At 45.5% G+C, this 16,045-nt stretch overlaps 1 protein-coding gene across 2 annotated transcripts in view; it reads right to left on the bottom strand.

Moving 5' to 3' along the window:
• NPC1 (NPC intracellular cholesterol transporter 1) overlaps nucleotides 1-4,097 on the bottom strand; it is a 54,386-nt gene extending 50,289 nt beyond the window's left edge. Inside the window, exon 1 of one of the 2 annotated variants that reach the window (XM_054461035.2) lies at nucleotides 3,400-4,097. In XM_054461035.2, coding sequence (XP_054317010.2) covers nucleotides 3,400-3,456 — 57 coding nt within the window. In that variant the 5' untranslated portion in view covers nucleotides 3,457-4,097. The remainder of the gene's footprint in view (nucleotides 1-3,399) is intronic. The other variant, XM_063653495.1, reaches the window with a different exon arrangement.
• Nucleotides 4,098-16,045: the final 11,948 nt, after the last annotated feature.

Consider the following 16,045-nt stretch of genomic DNA (forward strand, 5'->3'; position numbering starts at 1 on the left):
ACCTTGGGCAACACAGCAAGACCTTGTATCTACAAAAAATTTAAAAATTAGTTGGGCATGGTGGCATGCACCTGCAGTCCCAGCTACTTGGGAGGCTGAGGTGGAAGGATAGCTTGAGCCCAGGGTCAATGCTGCAGTGAGCCACAATCACACCACTGCACTCCAGCCTGGGGGACAGTGCGAGATCCTGTTTCAAAAAAAAAAAGAGTCCTAAGTCAAGTGTCCTGATCACATTTGTAGATGATATTGGAGAGCAACAGTTATTGCTCTTAAGGAGCCTGCAATTCGGTAGTTCAATTAGAAAATATTTGTCTTTCACAAGCATAGTTGGCACAGTTAATCCAATTTTACAGAGGAGGAAACTGAGGCTCCAGAGGATAACTGGCTTACCCAAGATCACTCTTGGGAACAGAGAAGAGTCAAGACCCACACCAAGGTCTTTTAATGAGGCAGCAAATGCTGTTGCAGCAGTTTAAACAAAGATTCAGAACTTCAGAGGGAAGGCATTCTAGTTAGGGGAACAGGACAAGAATGTCGTAGATAATGCAGCATGTGAAATGGGGCCCTGGAAGATGGGCAGGATTTTGCTAGCAAGCAGTTCAGTTTGACTGGAGAGCTGATGCCCTTCACAGAGCTGGAGGTCACAGGGCAGAAAGGGGCACCCGAGATCAGAGACGACTGATCCAGGCTTCCGCTGTAGGTAATTTGCCATGCTTAGAATACTACATCCCTTTTAGGAGTGGAGAGTGAGGGTCACCCAGAAAAGAGAGAGCACACTGTCTTCATGACCAGAGTGATTCTTTGTTCTGGGTAATATAACAAACACTGGAGGAATACAAAGGCCTATTCAGCGAGTCCTTTTCCCTCTGCCTACTGGCTCAAATTTAAAAAAATCTCATTTTCCCCTTGATTACTTATGTTAGTAAAATTTCTGATCACAGCATCAGTCAAGGAGTGGGAAAGATGGGGAAAGATTTCCCACAGTCATTCGAATTTGAGATGGTTGTTCTTAATCACTCACAGGTCAAAAGATGAACCATTCCCAGTCTTCTCAGGAAAAGCCATTTTAATGCTTAATTTCTACCCAGGCTTCTCTATGTTCCAAGTCCCTCAAGATAAAGCTTATCAAAATTACAGCCAGGAAAAATAAAGGCTATGTCTCAAAACTGCATATATTTTTTAGATGACTACAGGGTTTTAAAAACAAGGCAGTCTAGTAATGTTATTTCATCATCTGTACATATTGAACATCAAGAAAAAGCAAAAATACCCCCAACATGTATTTCAGACCTTACACAGGACAACTAGTCCATAATTCCATGATAGAACTCTACTGGCGCTCAGACTGAAGCTAGATGAGCTGCTATCAATGGTATGAATTCTAAAAGCAGACACTCTCTTTCCCCCAATCTGTTTGGCTTCAAGGCTCCAGCCCAATCTGTTCAGGTGCACTGAAAGCTTTCAGACATGAGGAATTTTTAAAATAATAACAGGATTATTTCCAGTTAAGGTTTACAGACCTTGAAAAGGCTTTCAGGCATTTTTGCTAGAGACTTAAAACAAACCTCTGACCTATCCCAAATGTCATAGAAGAAGCACTCATTGGCCATCAGCCTTGGGTACTTGAGATTTAAAAAATATTTGAGAGATAAAGCTACTTAATAATGTGAAGCCTAGCTGGGCGAGGCGGCTCACACCTGTAGTCCCCACACGAGGCAGGCGGATCGCTAGAGGTCAGGATTTCGAGACCAGCCTGACCAACATGGCGAAACCCCATCTCTACGAAAAATACAAAAATTAGCTGGGCGTGGCGGTGGGCACCTGTAATCCTAGCTACTTGGGAGGCCGAGGCACCAGAATTGCTTGAATCCAGGAGGCAGAAGTTGCAGTGAGCCGAGATTGCGCCACTACACTCCAGCCTGGGCGACAGAGACTCTGTCTGAAAAAAAAAAAAAAAAAAAAAAAAAAAAAAAAAAAAAGGAAAGCCTATTTAAGGTCCTGATCTAAAACTCTAGGTGGGGCCAGGAGTGCTGCTCACAATAATCCCAGTGCTTTGGGAGGCCAAGGTGGAATGACTGCTTGAGGCCAGGAGTTCAAGGCTGCAGTGAGCTATGATGGCGACACTGCCCCCACGCCTGGGCAACAGAGCAAGAACCTGTCTCTAAAATAAATAAATTTTAAAAATAAATTTTAAAAAACTCTAGGGAAACAGAATAGCCATTATTTTCTCTAAGGCACATAATTGCTATTATTTATTTCTCTCTCTTTTTTGTTTTGAGACAGGGTCTTGCTCTGTTGCCCAGGCTGGAGTACACTGGCGTGATCACAGCTCACAGCAGCCTCAACCTCAACAATGAAAAGAAAAACAAAATGTTTTCAAGACGGGGTTTCACCACGTTGCCCAGGCTGGTCTTGAACTCCTGAGCTCAAGGGATCCTCCCGCGGAGCCCTTCTCCTGGCTCTTAGTCCATTACTGGATCAACATCACCTATCCCCTTCTGAGAACTAAATAGAAGTCCAAGGAGAGTTTTTTCTAGTCCACGGAACCCCCTCTCCTCTGATTCACCACTTCCTATTGATGCCACACCTATGTGAGGGGCGTTAATATGCACAAGGACACAATTCCCCGGAGGCACTCTCATCCTGATTTGGTTTAACGAGAGAGCCACAGCGTGACACTGCCCCACTCCAGTTTTACAAGAGGAAACTACAGACACACAAATAGTGAGGTGCTCTTTCCCAAAGCTATTAAACCAAGCAAAAGCCCCCAGAAGGAGTCAGCAGGGGCCTGAGTTCCAGGCCCCATCCTGTCGCTGGCTAATAGTGACAAGGGGAAATTCAATACCGCCCTGTGAGTCTCAGTGTCCTGAGGTGTAAAAAGGAGTTGATGAAAAGTAACCTGCCCTCTTTAGAAGACCAAGCTGACTTATGTCAAGTACTCAAGGCAGTTTCACTGGGTGCTTGAGGAAGTTTGTGTCTCTTCTTTACCTCTGCTTCCACCTCCATCCTCAGGTGATGAGAAGAGGAAATAAAGTGGTTACAGCTCCTAAATTCTGGAGTTCGTACGCATATAGCAGAATTTTTTAAAAAGCAAGTAGTGTCCCTATCCCACTCTACCCACTTTTTCTGGTGCCACATCCTACAGAGAAATTAGATGACCACAGATGGAACAAGCTCAGAACATGTCACCCAAGCCCCCACTGCCACCCTCTTCCAGACCACAGGAAAGAGAGCGTGGCCGGAGACAGAAACAGGACAAGTGAGGGACCTCCGAGCTCTCCATCGCCAGACCAACTTCCCCAGGACCCGGGCCTGAGCCGTTGCTGGGCCCGTCGCCTTCCCCGGCTCTCGGCCCCGCCACGTCCCCACAGGGCGTCCCGGTGGCCGGCGACCGCTCACCTGCGCTGGACACAGTAGCAGCAGGAGGAGGCCAAGGGCCAGGCCGCGAGCGGTCATGCTGTGGCCGCGCAAGGCTGCGGACACCGGCGGCGTTCGGCTGGTTGGGCTCCCCGGAGGGGGCTCTACTTCCTCAGGCTGTTTCAGCACCCCGCGCAGGAGGAGCGGAGGAGCAGGAGCAGGCGCTGACCGCGGCAGCAGGCTGCGCGCGCAGGTCAGGAAGGAAGAAGGCGTCGTCGGCTCCGCCCCTTCTGGGAGGTGCCGCTGCCGGGACTCCCTGGCCTGGGCTGGGGCGGGGCTAGCGCCGCCGCGACCCCACTTCAAGGTCCCGGCGTTGCCGTTCTCCTCAGCCCTTGCAATCCCCGGGGGCCAGGCGCAGGACTTATGGAGTCTGGCTCGGCCCGGGAGAGTATGTGTGGAGTTGTGCCAACAGTTTCTGGCCGTGATGCTTTCCTTTTTCGTCTCTGGGTTGGACGGGGCGGGCGAGGTTTCAGCGAAGGGTAGTGCTGTTCTGTGGGACTTCCGGGTAAGGTCCCTCCCGGCCGCGGAGTCTCTGTTTATTTCGGCTCCGATAATTACTCTGAGCGACTTCTCCCAGCCCAGTCACCTGAAAAGAATCTGGACCCCGGCACTTTCTAGCAGAGCCCGGGGCGGTGACGCGCGGTGGCCTGACCGTGTGATGATTGGCGAGTGCGGCGGGGCGGGGCGGGGCGGAGCGCGGGGTGGGCGGTGGCCGCTCGGCCAGGCCCGGGGAAAAAAGTGCGGGAGCGTCGCCACCTGCTGGCCCAGCTGCGCAGCGCAAGCCCGTGGGCGCGAGGAAACCCCGAGGTGGGGACCAGGGTCTATTTTAAGTTCTACGTGAAGGCAGATAAAGAAGACGCATTGTCATTTTTGAGCCATGCGTTTAATATATGTATTTATCTTTAACTCTAGTTGTATGTGCTTCTGGTAACATTTTCCCTCAAATTTCAAGTATTCAGACCACTCAAAAGCACCTGTCATTTCCATTTTGAAGTTAAGAAAATGGAGGTAAAGATCTCTTTCCCAACAGTGAAAGCAAATTTACAATGAAAAGACTAAACCTTCATCTGGAGCAATGACTGAACCCCTCCCCAAGGAGTCCCATGATGCAGATGACCTTCCCATCCCTATCCTATAAAGTGCTGTTTCACTTTCTGTCTTGCCTCCTCACCTCCTCAGCCCTGAGATGTCCACCTGGCTGGCCTGGCAGTGAAACTATGAGGATTTCTTCAGGACCTTCAGCCTAGGTCTTCCACGATGACTTCGTGGTCCTCATTCAGCTGTGTGCTCTCGCTTCCCACTCCGCAGGCTCCAGCTCCTGGTGCCCCCACTGAGGATCAAGTCAAGGGAGCCTCAAACGGCCATCCCTAGACCAGCAGCAGGAGCATCTCCTTGGAACTTGTTAGAAATGTAAATTCTCAGCCGGGGCAATGTAGCAAGACTCCCTCTATACAAAAAAAAAAAAATTTTAAGTTAGCTGGGCATGGTGGCACACATCTGTAGTCTCAGCTACTAAGGAGGCTGAGGCAGGAGGATTGCTTGAGCCCAGGAGGCTACCGTGGGCTATGATCATGCTGCTGCACTCCAGCCTGGGTGATAGAGCAAGACCCTGTCTCAAAGACAGAGAGAGGTAGAAGAAAATGTTACAGTAATATTTCCAAGTTTATGAATTACTTTGAAGGTTCTAAGTTTCCATAACCCTCCTTGGGGAAGAAGAACTCTGGTTCCTGTGACTTACTTCAGGGGTGCAAGAGCGTTGGAGACAGGAGGGCAGGAGAAGGTCATGGGTAGACTTTGTTTCTGAGGCTGCTACTGAGACCTTCTAATCTCCTTTAGTTCAAAGTACTTAGCATGCCAAAGCCTCCTACTTTGGGGTATCGTTTTCTGAGCCCCAGTAGTTGAGATCCGGAGACTTTGTTTGTTGAGTTTGTTGAAAGAATATTCAATACCATCTTCATAAGGACTATTCAGTGTTGACCTCAGAGCAATAAGTAGAAAATGGGAAATGAAATTATTAGACATGCATCTTTATAAATGTGCAGAAATATCTTCCAGAAAACTTCCATGTAGTGGAAAGCATACATATGTGAATATAATATACAAACGTTTTAAACAAGTGGGGATATACAGTACACAGTTCTCATCTGGCTTCTTTGATTTTAGCAGTATGCTTTCCTACCTCACTCCTTTTAATAGCTGTAAAGGATTTTATTATGTATATGTAACACTTCTGAAGCCATACTCAGAGCGGTGTCTAAATCAATGAAATACACATCACCAGCCAACAAGTATTTCAAAATAACTCAATTCCTCTACTTTCATTCCTGGTACATATGAAGGGTTTGTGTGGTCCCAGCAATACATTATAAATTTATCTTTCCTTTTTTTTGAGACAGTTTTGCTCTGTCGCCCAGGCTGGAGTGCAGTGACATGATCTCAGCTCACTGCAACCTCCATATCCCCGGCTCCAAAGATTCTCATGCCTCAGCTTCCCGAGTAGCTGGGATTACAGGTGTGCGCTACCACACCCAGCTAATTTTTTTTTTTGGATTTCATTAAAGATGGGGTTTCACCATGTTGGCCAGGCTGGTCTTGAACTCTTGGCCTCCAGCAATCCATCAGCCTCAGACTCCTGAAGCGCTGGGATTACAGGCGTGAGCCACTGCTCCCAGGCCCCCTTTTCTTTTCCGTATGCTTTGTCACATTCCTGAGCTTGCCTGGAGACCACAAAGCCTGGCATCTTTCTGTGCCCTCTGCTTTCCCAATCATGCTGCATCACCAAAGTCTAAACACTTTTGAACATTTCCCTTGTAGAGGGAGAGGAGAAAGTTGACCCAAGACTAAATTATCTGTGGCTGGCAGATGGTAGGGGAAGGCTAGAAATACTTACATTAATAATTTTTGATCCACTACATAACTTATTTAATCAGTCTCTTCTTGGGCATTTAACTTGTCACTTGTTATTGGAAATGATGCAATGAACATCCTTGTATCTTTTAAAAAAGTTTTTTTTCTGGGACAGAGTCTCACTTTGTCACCAAGTCTGGCGTGCAGTGGCATGATCATGGCTCGCTGCAGCCTCTACCTCCTGGGCTCAAGCAATCCTCTCACCTGTGCACCACCACTCCTGGCTAATTTTTGTATTTTTTGTAGAGACGGGGTTTCACCATGTTGCCCAGACTGGTCTTGAACTGCTGGGCTCAAGCAATCTGCCTGCCTCAGCCTCCTAAAGTGCTGGGATTACAGGCGTGAGCCACCACTTCTGACCCATTCTTGGATCTAAATCTTTGCAATCATGCACAAATAGAACTGTTGGAAATACTTTTATATTGTTGGATCAAAGGAAATGCGTATTTAAGTTTTGATTGTTGTCAAATTGCCCTTCAAAGAAATTGCAGCCAGCAATGTGTGGAAGTGCCTAAATGGAATCTGTGATTTTATTTATTTTGTTTCTTATTTTAAAAAATATTGGGGCTGGGCATGGTGGCTCATGCCTATTATTTCAGCAGTTTGGGAAGCCGGGGCAGGTGGATCACCTGAGGTCAGGAGTTCGAGACCAGCCTGGCCAACATGTTGAAACTCCGTCTCAATTAAAAATACAAAAATTGGCCGGGCGTGGTGGTTCATGCCTGTAATTCCAGCACTCTGGGAGGCCGAGGCAAGTGGATCACCTGAGGTCAGGAGTTCAAGACCAGCCTGGCCAACATGGTGAAACTCTGTCTCTACTAAAAATACAAAAAATTAGCCAGGCATGGTGGTGGATGCCTGTAATTCCAGCTACTCAGGAGGCTGAGGCAGGAGCATCTCTTGAACCTGGGAGGCGGAGGTTGCAGGGAGCTGAGATTGTGCCATTGCACTCCAGTCTGGGCAACAAGAAATTAGGCCGGGCACGATGGCTCACGCCTGTAACCTCAGCACTTTGGGAGGCTGAGGTGGGTGGATCATGAGGTCAGGAGATCGAGACTATCCTAGCCAACATGGTGAAACCCCGTCTCTACTAAAAATACAAAAATTAGCCGGGGGTGGTGGTGCATGCCTGTAATCCCAGCTAGTCGGGAGACTGAGGCGAGATAATCGCTTGAACCAGGGAGTCGGAGGTTGCAGTGAGCCGAGGTTGCTCCACTGCACTGCAGCCTGGCTACAGAGCGAGACTCCGTCTAAAAAAAAAAAAAAAAAAAAAAAAAAATTAGCTGGGCGTGGTGGCACACACCTGTAATCCCAGCGACTCAAGAGGCTGAGGCAGGAGAATTGTTTGAACCCGGGAGGTGGAGGTTGCAGTGGCCGAGATCACGCCATTGCACTCCAGCCTGGGTGACAGAGCAAGACTCCGTCTCAAAAAAAAAAAAAAATGAAAAAAATTAGGATGCTTTGATTTGTATTTCTTTAATTATAAGTGAGATGAAGAATCTTTTCACACATTTATAAGTAATTTTATTTATTTTTCTGTGCTTTTTGCTTTTTTCTTTTTTCACTGTGTCACCCAGGTTGTAGTCTAGTGGCATGATCACAGCTCACTGCAGCCTTGACCTCCCTGGCTAAAGTGATCCTCCTGCCTCAGCCTCCAAAGTGCTGGGGGAATAGGTATGAACCACCATGCCAAGCCAATAAAATTTTATTACCAAAAAAACCTTTGATTTCTTCTAAAATTTTTTTAAAAAGCTTTTTAAAATTTTTTTTTTTGCTGCTGATCTGCAACCTTCAAAGTAGGTAGTCCTTCAAATAGGCAGAGAAAAAAAGAATGCCTACCTACCTAACAAATTGCAAGCTTGCCTAGTTCCTAACCTGAAGCCTAAAGTTCAATAACAGAAAATGAAGATAGAACTAGGGTTTTGGGGTAATAGAATGTAATCAATGTCATTTAGTGACGTCTGAGGCCATTGCACAAAATACCAAAGACTGGTGTGACTTAAACAGTAGGAATTTATCTGTTACAGTTCTAGAGGTTAGAGAGCTCAAGATCAGCATGGGGAGCTTATTTGGTTCCTGGTGAGGGCTCTCTTCCTGGCTTGCAGACAGCACCTTCTCCCTGTGTCCCCAGATGGTGTTTCCTTAAGTGTGTGCTTTCAGGGAGAAAGATTTCTCTCTCTCTTCCTCTTCTTCAACAATCCTATTGAATTAAGGCCCCTGCCTTATGACTTTATTTAACCTTAATTACCTCCTAAAAGCCTTATCTTCAAATACAGTCACCTTGGGGGGTTAGGGCTTCAACACAAGACATTTGGGGGAGCACAATTCAGTCCCTAGCACCTTTCCTTTTACTCAGGGCTGCATTATGACTTGTGTGGGCCCCAGGCACCTTTGCCTTTAAGGACCCCTTTTTCCTTCAAAAAAAAAAAAACCAATTTAAAATGAGAGTTCCAATTGCATTATAAAGACACATATAACGCTGGCTGAATTCATTATTATATGCTCATTATTACAGTATTCTTATTTTTGTTCTGATTTCAAAAGAAATTAAAATTAAAACATTTTCATGGGACAGTAAAAGTATCACTGCGTCTACCGTGCCTAATAAGTTGATCCGGTTTTCGCAGCCAGTGTCATAGAACTATTCCCTGTAGCAGTCATGGACATTGTAAATCTTTCTGATCGCCTTTCCCAAAAATCCTCCAGGACCAGCAGTGGAGCTGGCTCTAAAAGAAGCACCTATAGAGAGTGGGAGGCTGTCCAGTTGAACACAGGGAACAGCTCACACCTCCCTTCCCCCGGCAGGCTACGAATTGCCAACACATTTTGGTGAAATATAGGAGAGCTTTAGTTAATGCTTCTGCCAACCCACTAAGGAGGTTCAGGTTGAGCATTTTTGAGAACTCTTTTGTTAATAGACTTTTCCTTTTAATTAAGATATAATATTCATATATGAGGTATACAGAACTTACCTGTACAGCTTGATGAGTTTTCTACTTTTTTTTTTTTGAGACTGAGTCTCGCTCTGTCACCCAGGCTAGAGTGCAGTGCTGTGATCTTGGCTCACTGTAAACTCTGCCTCCCGGGTTCAAGTGATTCTTGTGCTTCAGCATCCCAAGTAGCTGGGATTACAGGCACACTCCACCATGCCTGGCTAATTTGTGTATTTTTAGTAAAGACAGGGTTTCCCCATGTTGCCCAGGGTGGTCTCAAACTCCTGGACTCAAGTGATCCACCTGCCTTGGCCTCCCAAAGATCTGGGATTACAGGCATGAGCCACTGCGCCCAGCCAAGTTTCTTTTATGTGTTAAACACTTTTATTAGTTGTCTATTACTGAATAACAAATTACCCCAAAACTTAGTATATTAAATGAACAAACATTTATTTTATCCCAGTTTCTGCCAGTCAGGGATTTGGGTGGTTCTAGGTGGTTCTGGCTCAGGGTCTCTCCTGAGGTTATGGCCAAGAAGTTGGCCCAGGCTACCATCATCTGAAGGCTTGACTAGGGCTGGAGGATCTGCTGTTGAAGATGCTGTGGGAGGCTGGGCTCGGTGGCTCATACCTGTAATCCCAGCACTTTGGGAGGCCAAGGTGGGCGGATCACTTGAGGTCAGGAGTTTGAGACCAGCCTGGCCAACATGGTGAAACCCTGTCTCCACTAAAAATACAAAAATTAGCCAGGCATGGTTGCACATGTCTGTAATCTCAACTGCTCAGGAGGCTGAGGCAGGTGAATTGCTTGAACCCAGGAGGCGGAGGTTCCAGTGAGCTGAGATCATGCCACTGCACTCCAGCCTGGGCGACTGAGCAAGACTCTGTCTCAAAAAAAAAAAAAAAAAAATGCTATGGGAAGGAGGCCTCAGTTCCTCCTCTCTGTAGGCTGCTGAGTGTCCTCAGGACTTGGCAGCTGGCTTCCTCCAGAAGGAATGATCCAAAAGGGATTGAGAGCAAGGCAGAGCCATAATGTCTGTTATGAGTTAGCCTCAAATGTTATATGCCATCACTTCTGCCATGTAATACTGGGCACGCAGACCAGTCCTGATGCAGTGTAGGAAGGGGACCAGACAAGGACAAGAGGAGGGGAGCACTGGGGCCATCTTGGAGTCTGGCAACCACAACATCCATGTAGCCAACATCCAGAGGAAGGATATGGAAACTTTAGCACTTCAGAAGCCTCCTTTATGCCCCTTTCCCAGTCAATATCATCACCCCTCCTTTAACCAGGAGGCAACCACTCTTCTGATTTCTCTCACTGTAAGTTGGGTTTGCCTGTCCTTGAACTTCATGTAAAGGGAATCATACTCCTCTGCGTCTGGTTTCTTTCACTGAACATTATGTGTGTGGCTCATCCACATCACTTGTGGTGGTAGCATCTTTTAAAAGAATTTCTGTTAGTGTTTCATGGCTTAAACATATCATGGCAGACATCTGGGTTGTTTCTTCTTCCAGTTTGGGCTGTTACAAATAAAGGTGCCCTGAGCACTCTTGTACGTGTCATATGTTCAGTATACACACTCAATTACTTTGGGTTCTGTGATAGACTTTTTAAACTCTTTACTTACGCAAGCCAAATTTTATAGACATCTTCATTTAAAATAGCTTACAGCTACAACTCATGACTTTAGTACCAATGGTTATGACCGACTTGGAAATGGGGCATTATTGCTCAGAATTCTGGTAAAACGTTACTCATCCTAGTAAGGATGTTTGAGTTGGTGATTAATCCAGTCATGGGTTGTGGTATAACTTCCACTCAGCTAGGATGCTACCAGAGTGGGAATGACTTGCGGTTTAGCAGTCAGGGTTTCAAACTGGTGTTGCCTTCCCTGCAGGATTTGCTCGCAGGACATAGTTTCCTTTGCCTGGGGTGGTTTTTGATCAAATGTTTCCTAAAATGGAGAGTCCAACTCCTGTAAACTGAAGACTTTCTAAGACTATTCTTAAAACTTGAAATGTAGGAATAACAACAGCATTTCACTCGTTAAAGATTGGAGGATTCAATCCTAGTAAGGGAGGGAAGAAGAACCAAAGATAGGGGAAGGAATTTTTTCTGTTGACAGAGATAAGGCTGACATGTCACCTAAGAACTGAAGATCTTTAATTAACTTCCTTTATTTTATTTTTATTTTACTTTATTTTATTTTATTTTTATTTTTTGAGATGGAGTCATACTCTGTCGCCCAGGCTGGAGTTCAGTGATGCGATCTCGGCTCACTGCAACCTCCGCCTCCTGCGTTCAAGTGATTCTCCTGCCTCAGCCTCCTGAGTAGCTGGGATTACGGGCACCCACCACCACACCTGGCTAATTTATTAAGTTTTAGTAGGGACAGGTTTTCGGCATGTTGGCCAGGCTGGTCTCGACCTCCTGGCCTCAAGTGATCTGCCCGCCTTGGCCTCCCAAAGTGCTGGGATTATAGATGTGAGCCACTGTGCCTAGCCGAATTTCTTTGTTGAAACATAACCTCATTCATATTAATAAATAAATTATTTTTTTTTTTTGAGAGAGAGGGAATTGCTCTATTACCCAGGCTGGAGTGCAGTAGTGAGATCACAGCTCACTGTAGCCTCGACCTCCCAAGGCTCAAGTGATCCTCCTACCTTAGCCTCCAGAGTAGCTGGGACTACTGGCACATGCCACCATGCCAGGCTAATTTTTTGTATTTTTTGTAGAGACGGAGTCTCACTTTGTTGCCCAGGCTAGTCTCGAACTCTTGGGCTCAAGTGATTTTCCCACCCCAGCCTCCCAAAGTGCTAGGATTAGAAGCATGAGCCACCATGCCTAGCCTCACTCATATTTTAAAATTACCTGAAAGTATTGCTAAAAATAAGGATTAGGTCACCAGGAAAAGAATCGAAGACTTTCCAGACCCACTGATACATAGGTTATTTAACTGAGGGCTAAGTATAGTCAGAGGGCCCAGAGAAAACACCTCTGTGTGACTAGTTTACCCTCCATGTGTTCATTACGTTAAGCAGAAGAATAATTATTTTCACATTCCTCGACTAGAATGTCTAGTGCTAATTTTGCCTATCATTTTTTGTTTTTGTTTTTCTCCATGCTTTGAAGTACAAGTACTAGGGTGTGAGCTGCTAAGACTCAATGGCATGAAATATCATAACATGGTGTGGCTTTGTTCACAGCCAGGCATGTTCTAAGCACTTTAGCATCTTTTCACAGTGAGATAAAATTCACCAATTTGGCTGGGCGAGGTGGCTCATGCCTGTAATCCTAGCACTTTGAGAGGCCAAGAGGCAGATCACTTGAGTCCAAGATTTTGAGACCAGCCTGGGCAACATGGCGAAACTCCAGCTTTACCAAAATACAAAAGTTAGCCAGGCATGCTTGTAGTCCCAGCTACTTGGTAGGCTGAGGCAGGAGGATCATTCGAACCCAGGATGCGGAGGTTGCAGTGAGTTGAGATCGTGCCATTACACTCCATCTTGGGTGACAGACCAGGACCCTGTCTCAAAAAAAAAAAAAAAATCACCAATTAAAACCAGTCGACCAGCATCGGTATAGATACGCAACCATAAATTATCTTATTTGACCAGGCCTGTTTGCATTGCACCACACCTATTTGCATCTCTATAGGGTGGTACCAAGTCTGTTTTTTTCATGTTGCCTTAGTCTTGGTACAGAGCAGAGGCAATGCATACTGATAGTTGCCAGTGATTCCTAGAAAGCATCAGGAGTATCTTCACAAATACAGTTCTATCCAGTGAGGAGTAGAATCATTTCAAGGGAATAATTTTATTTAATTTAACGTTAGCTCTAGGTCTGCTCACCAATCCTTATCCATAATCTCCATTACAAGGCCAGAATTTTTTTATTTTTATATATATTTTTAGATGGAGTCTCACTCTGTAGCCCAGGCTGGAGTGCAGTGGCATGATCCCGGCTCACTGCAACATCTGCCTCCTGGGTTCAAGCAATTCTCCTGCCTCAGCCTCCCGAGTAGCTGGGATTACAGGCACCTGCCCCTGTGACTGGTTAATTTTTGTAGTTTTAGTAGAGATGGGGTTTCACCATCTTGACCAGGCTGGTCTTGAACTCCTAACCTCATGATCCACCCGCCTCAGCCTCCCAAAGTGCTGGGATTACAGGCATGAGCCACCACGCCCAGCCACAAGGCCAGAATTCTTTGATGACTGAACAAGCTCATCAAAGATGGAGTGGTGGAGCAAAAGCAGCTTCGAGTTTCCCGGCTTTTGTGTCATATGGCCACACTTCTTCACGTGGTTTGCTGCCTGCTCTCCTCTCCTGGAGACCTTCTCCTTCCTCATTATGTTTCACTTCCTGCTCTTGTTCATTATTTCATTCTCTTTGCTGAGTTCCCTTCTTTCAAAGTTTATTCTCAGTTTGCCATCTGTTTTAAAAAAAATGTATTGAATTTAGAGGCAGGGTCTTGCTCTGTTGCCCAGGCTGGTCTTCAATTCCTGGGCTCAAGCAATCCTCCTGCCTCAGCCTCCCTTCAGACAGGAGCCACTATGCCCAGCCATTTTGCCATCTTTTTTACTCTCAGTAGATTCTCCGTGGGGACCTCATTCATCCCATGACTTTAACCATCACCTCTGTGCAGATGATGCCTAAATCAGTAACAACAGCCTTGTCCTAAACATTAATTTGTTATTTCCAACTGCCTTCTAGAATCTATTTCACAGATCCTTCAAAGTGAACCTGTCCAAACGCTCTCTCCTCACCCCAAATCTGCTGTTCTTCCCTATTGCCTAACAAAGTTATTGGCTCATCCACCTTGTAAACTTTGTGGGCCAAGAAGAATTAACAAAGCCAGCCCAAGACTGCCTATCCTTAGGAAGTCCTGCTTACAAGGTTGGCCCTCAGCTGACAAACAGTTCCCTACACTGATATCAAACTTGCCCTAAATGATAAGAAGTATTCACTTTGCCTAAACTGTTTGTGCAAACTATGTGGTTTATACTGAATGCCTGTTTTCCTTCTGGAGGTCTTGATTTTTGGTAAATGCTAGGCAGAAGGGACCTATGTGACCAGTTCCCGGTTGAAACCCTGTGCACTAAGTCTTCAATGAGTTTCCTTGGTAGACAACACTTGCTGCCACAACTTGGTTGCTGGAGGAATTAAGCTCATTCTGTGGGAGAGGTTTCTCAGAAGCTTGCACTTGCTGTCTTCTATCTTTGCTCTATTTTCCTTTTCTCTTTGCTGATTTTGCTATGTGTCTTTTTGCTGTAATCTTAACCATGTATTTGAGTATACATGTATATGTAACCATGTATATGAGTATATATATGAGTAAACTAGATATATGAGTCCTGTGTCTTCCTACCAAGTCACTACACCTGGGGATGATCTTGGGAATGCCTAACACACTTTAGCATAATTCTTAGCTCTCCTTTCTTTTATTCATCCTCTATATTTAATTGTCACCAATTATCATTAATTCTACTTGCAAGTATTTTCAAAAACATGCCCCATATTCTCCACCTTCACTGCTCTGATGCTACAATTGTGACTCCATCTGGGCACCACTGCCTCCTCCACCTTCCCCCAGAAAGCAAAAGTAAAATTCCCAAGACTGGAGGACAGCACCAAGACACCACTACAAGGTAGACTGTCTTTCAAAGCCAGTTCCCTCAACTGTAAGAAGGGGATGGTAATAGTGTTTATTTCATAGGGTTGTTGCCAGGTGTAAATGAAAAAAAAATGCATAACACTCTATAAGATTATCTATCTAAAGTGCTTAGCACGTAACAATCCCTTAACAAATTTTAGTTGCTACTTTTATTTTTATAGATTTATTTTGAGACAGGGTCTCACTCTATCACCCAGGCTGGAGTGTAGTGGTACCATTGCAGCCTCGACCTCCTGGGCTCAAGCCATCCTCCCACCTCAGTCTCCCAAGTAGCTGGGACTGCAGGTGTGAACCACCACCACGTCTGGCTAATTTTTTTATTTTTAGAGAGATGGGCGTCTCACTATGTTGCCTAGGCTGCTCTTGATCTCCTGAACTCAAGTGATCCACCTTGCCTTGGCCTCCGAAAGTGCTGGGTTTACAGGCGTGAGCCACCGGGACTCCTCACCTGGCCACTACCTCTGAAACATCCAGTTCTAACACCAAAAGCACTTTGTTAGGAAATTAGGAACTCAGCTTCTCACCCCTATAATCTGCAGCCCCCCCCCACAAAAACACAGGCATCTCTGCCTGGTCCTAAGTAGCCTGGTATTTGGGGGCACTCTTTTCCTCTGAGTAGGTGTCTCAGTGTGGGATTTATGAAGAGACGTAGCTTTCTTGTGGCGGCAGAGGGTGGATGGAGCAGATGGAAGCCAGGATGTCCCTGTAAATCTCCATATTCCTGATGTTACTGCTGCAAATTATTGTCTCCTACACCAGTAGTTCTGCAAAACCACCAGCTGCTTCACAAGAGAAAGTTATTGCAAAGGACTAAAGGGCCAGGAGCATCATAAATAATACAAATCAGAAAATTTTCTATTTTCAGCGTCTTCAATAACTGTCCCAAGAATTCTTTTCTGAATGAAAACTTTTTGGAATCATTTCATTCTCTACAGCAGAGATAATGAAATCATAGGTCCATTACTAAAATAAAGTTTAAATGTCTATTTAGGGTCCCAAATATCAATATATTTACAGAGTTGAATTATTCACCCTAAAATTCCATGCTACTAAAAATCACATAGCAATAACTTGTGATTAAAAACAAAAAGAAAAAAGCAGCAAAGGCAAA

Source organism: Pongo pygmaeus, chromosome 17, assembly GCF_028885625.2.
Source record: "Pongo pygmaeus isolate AG05252 chromosome 17, NHGRI_mPonPyg2-v2.0_pri, whole genome shotgun sequence".
Taxonomy (NCBI): Eukaryota; Metazoa; Chordata; class Mammalia; order Primates; family Hominidae; genus Pongo; species Pongo pygmaeus.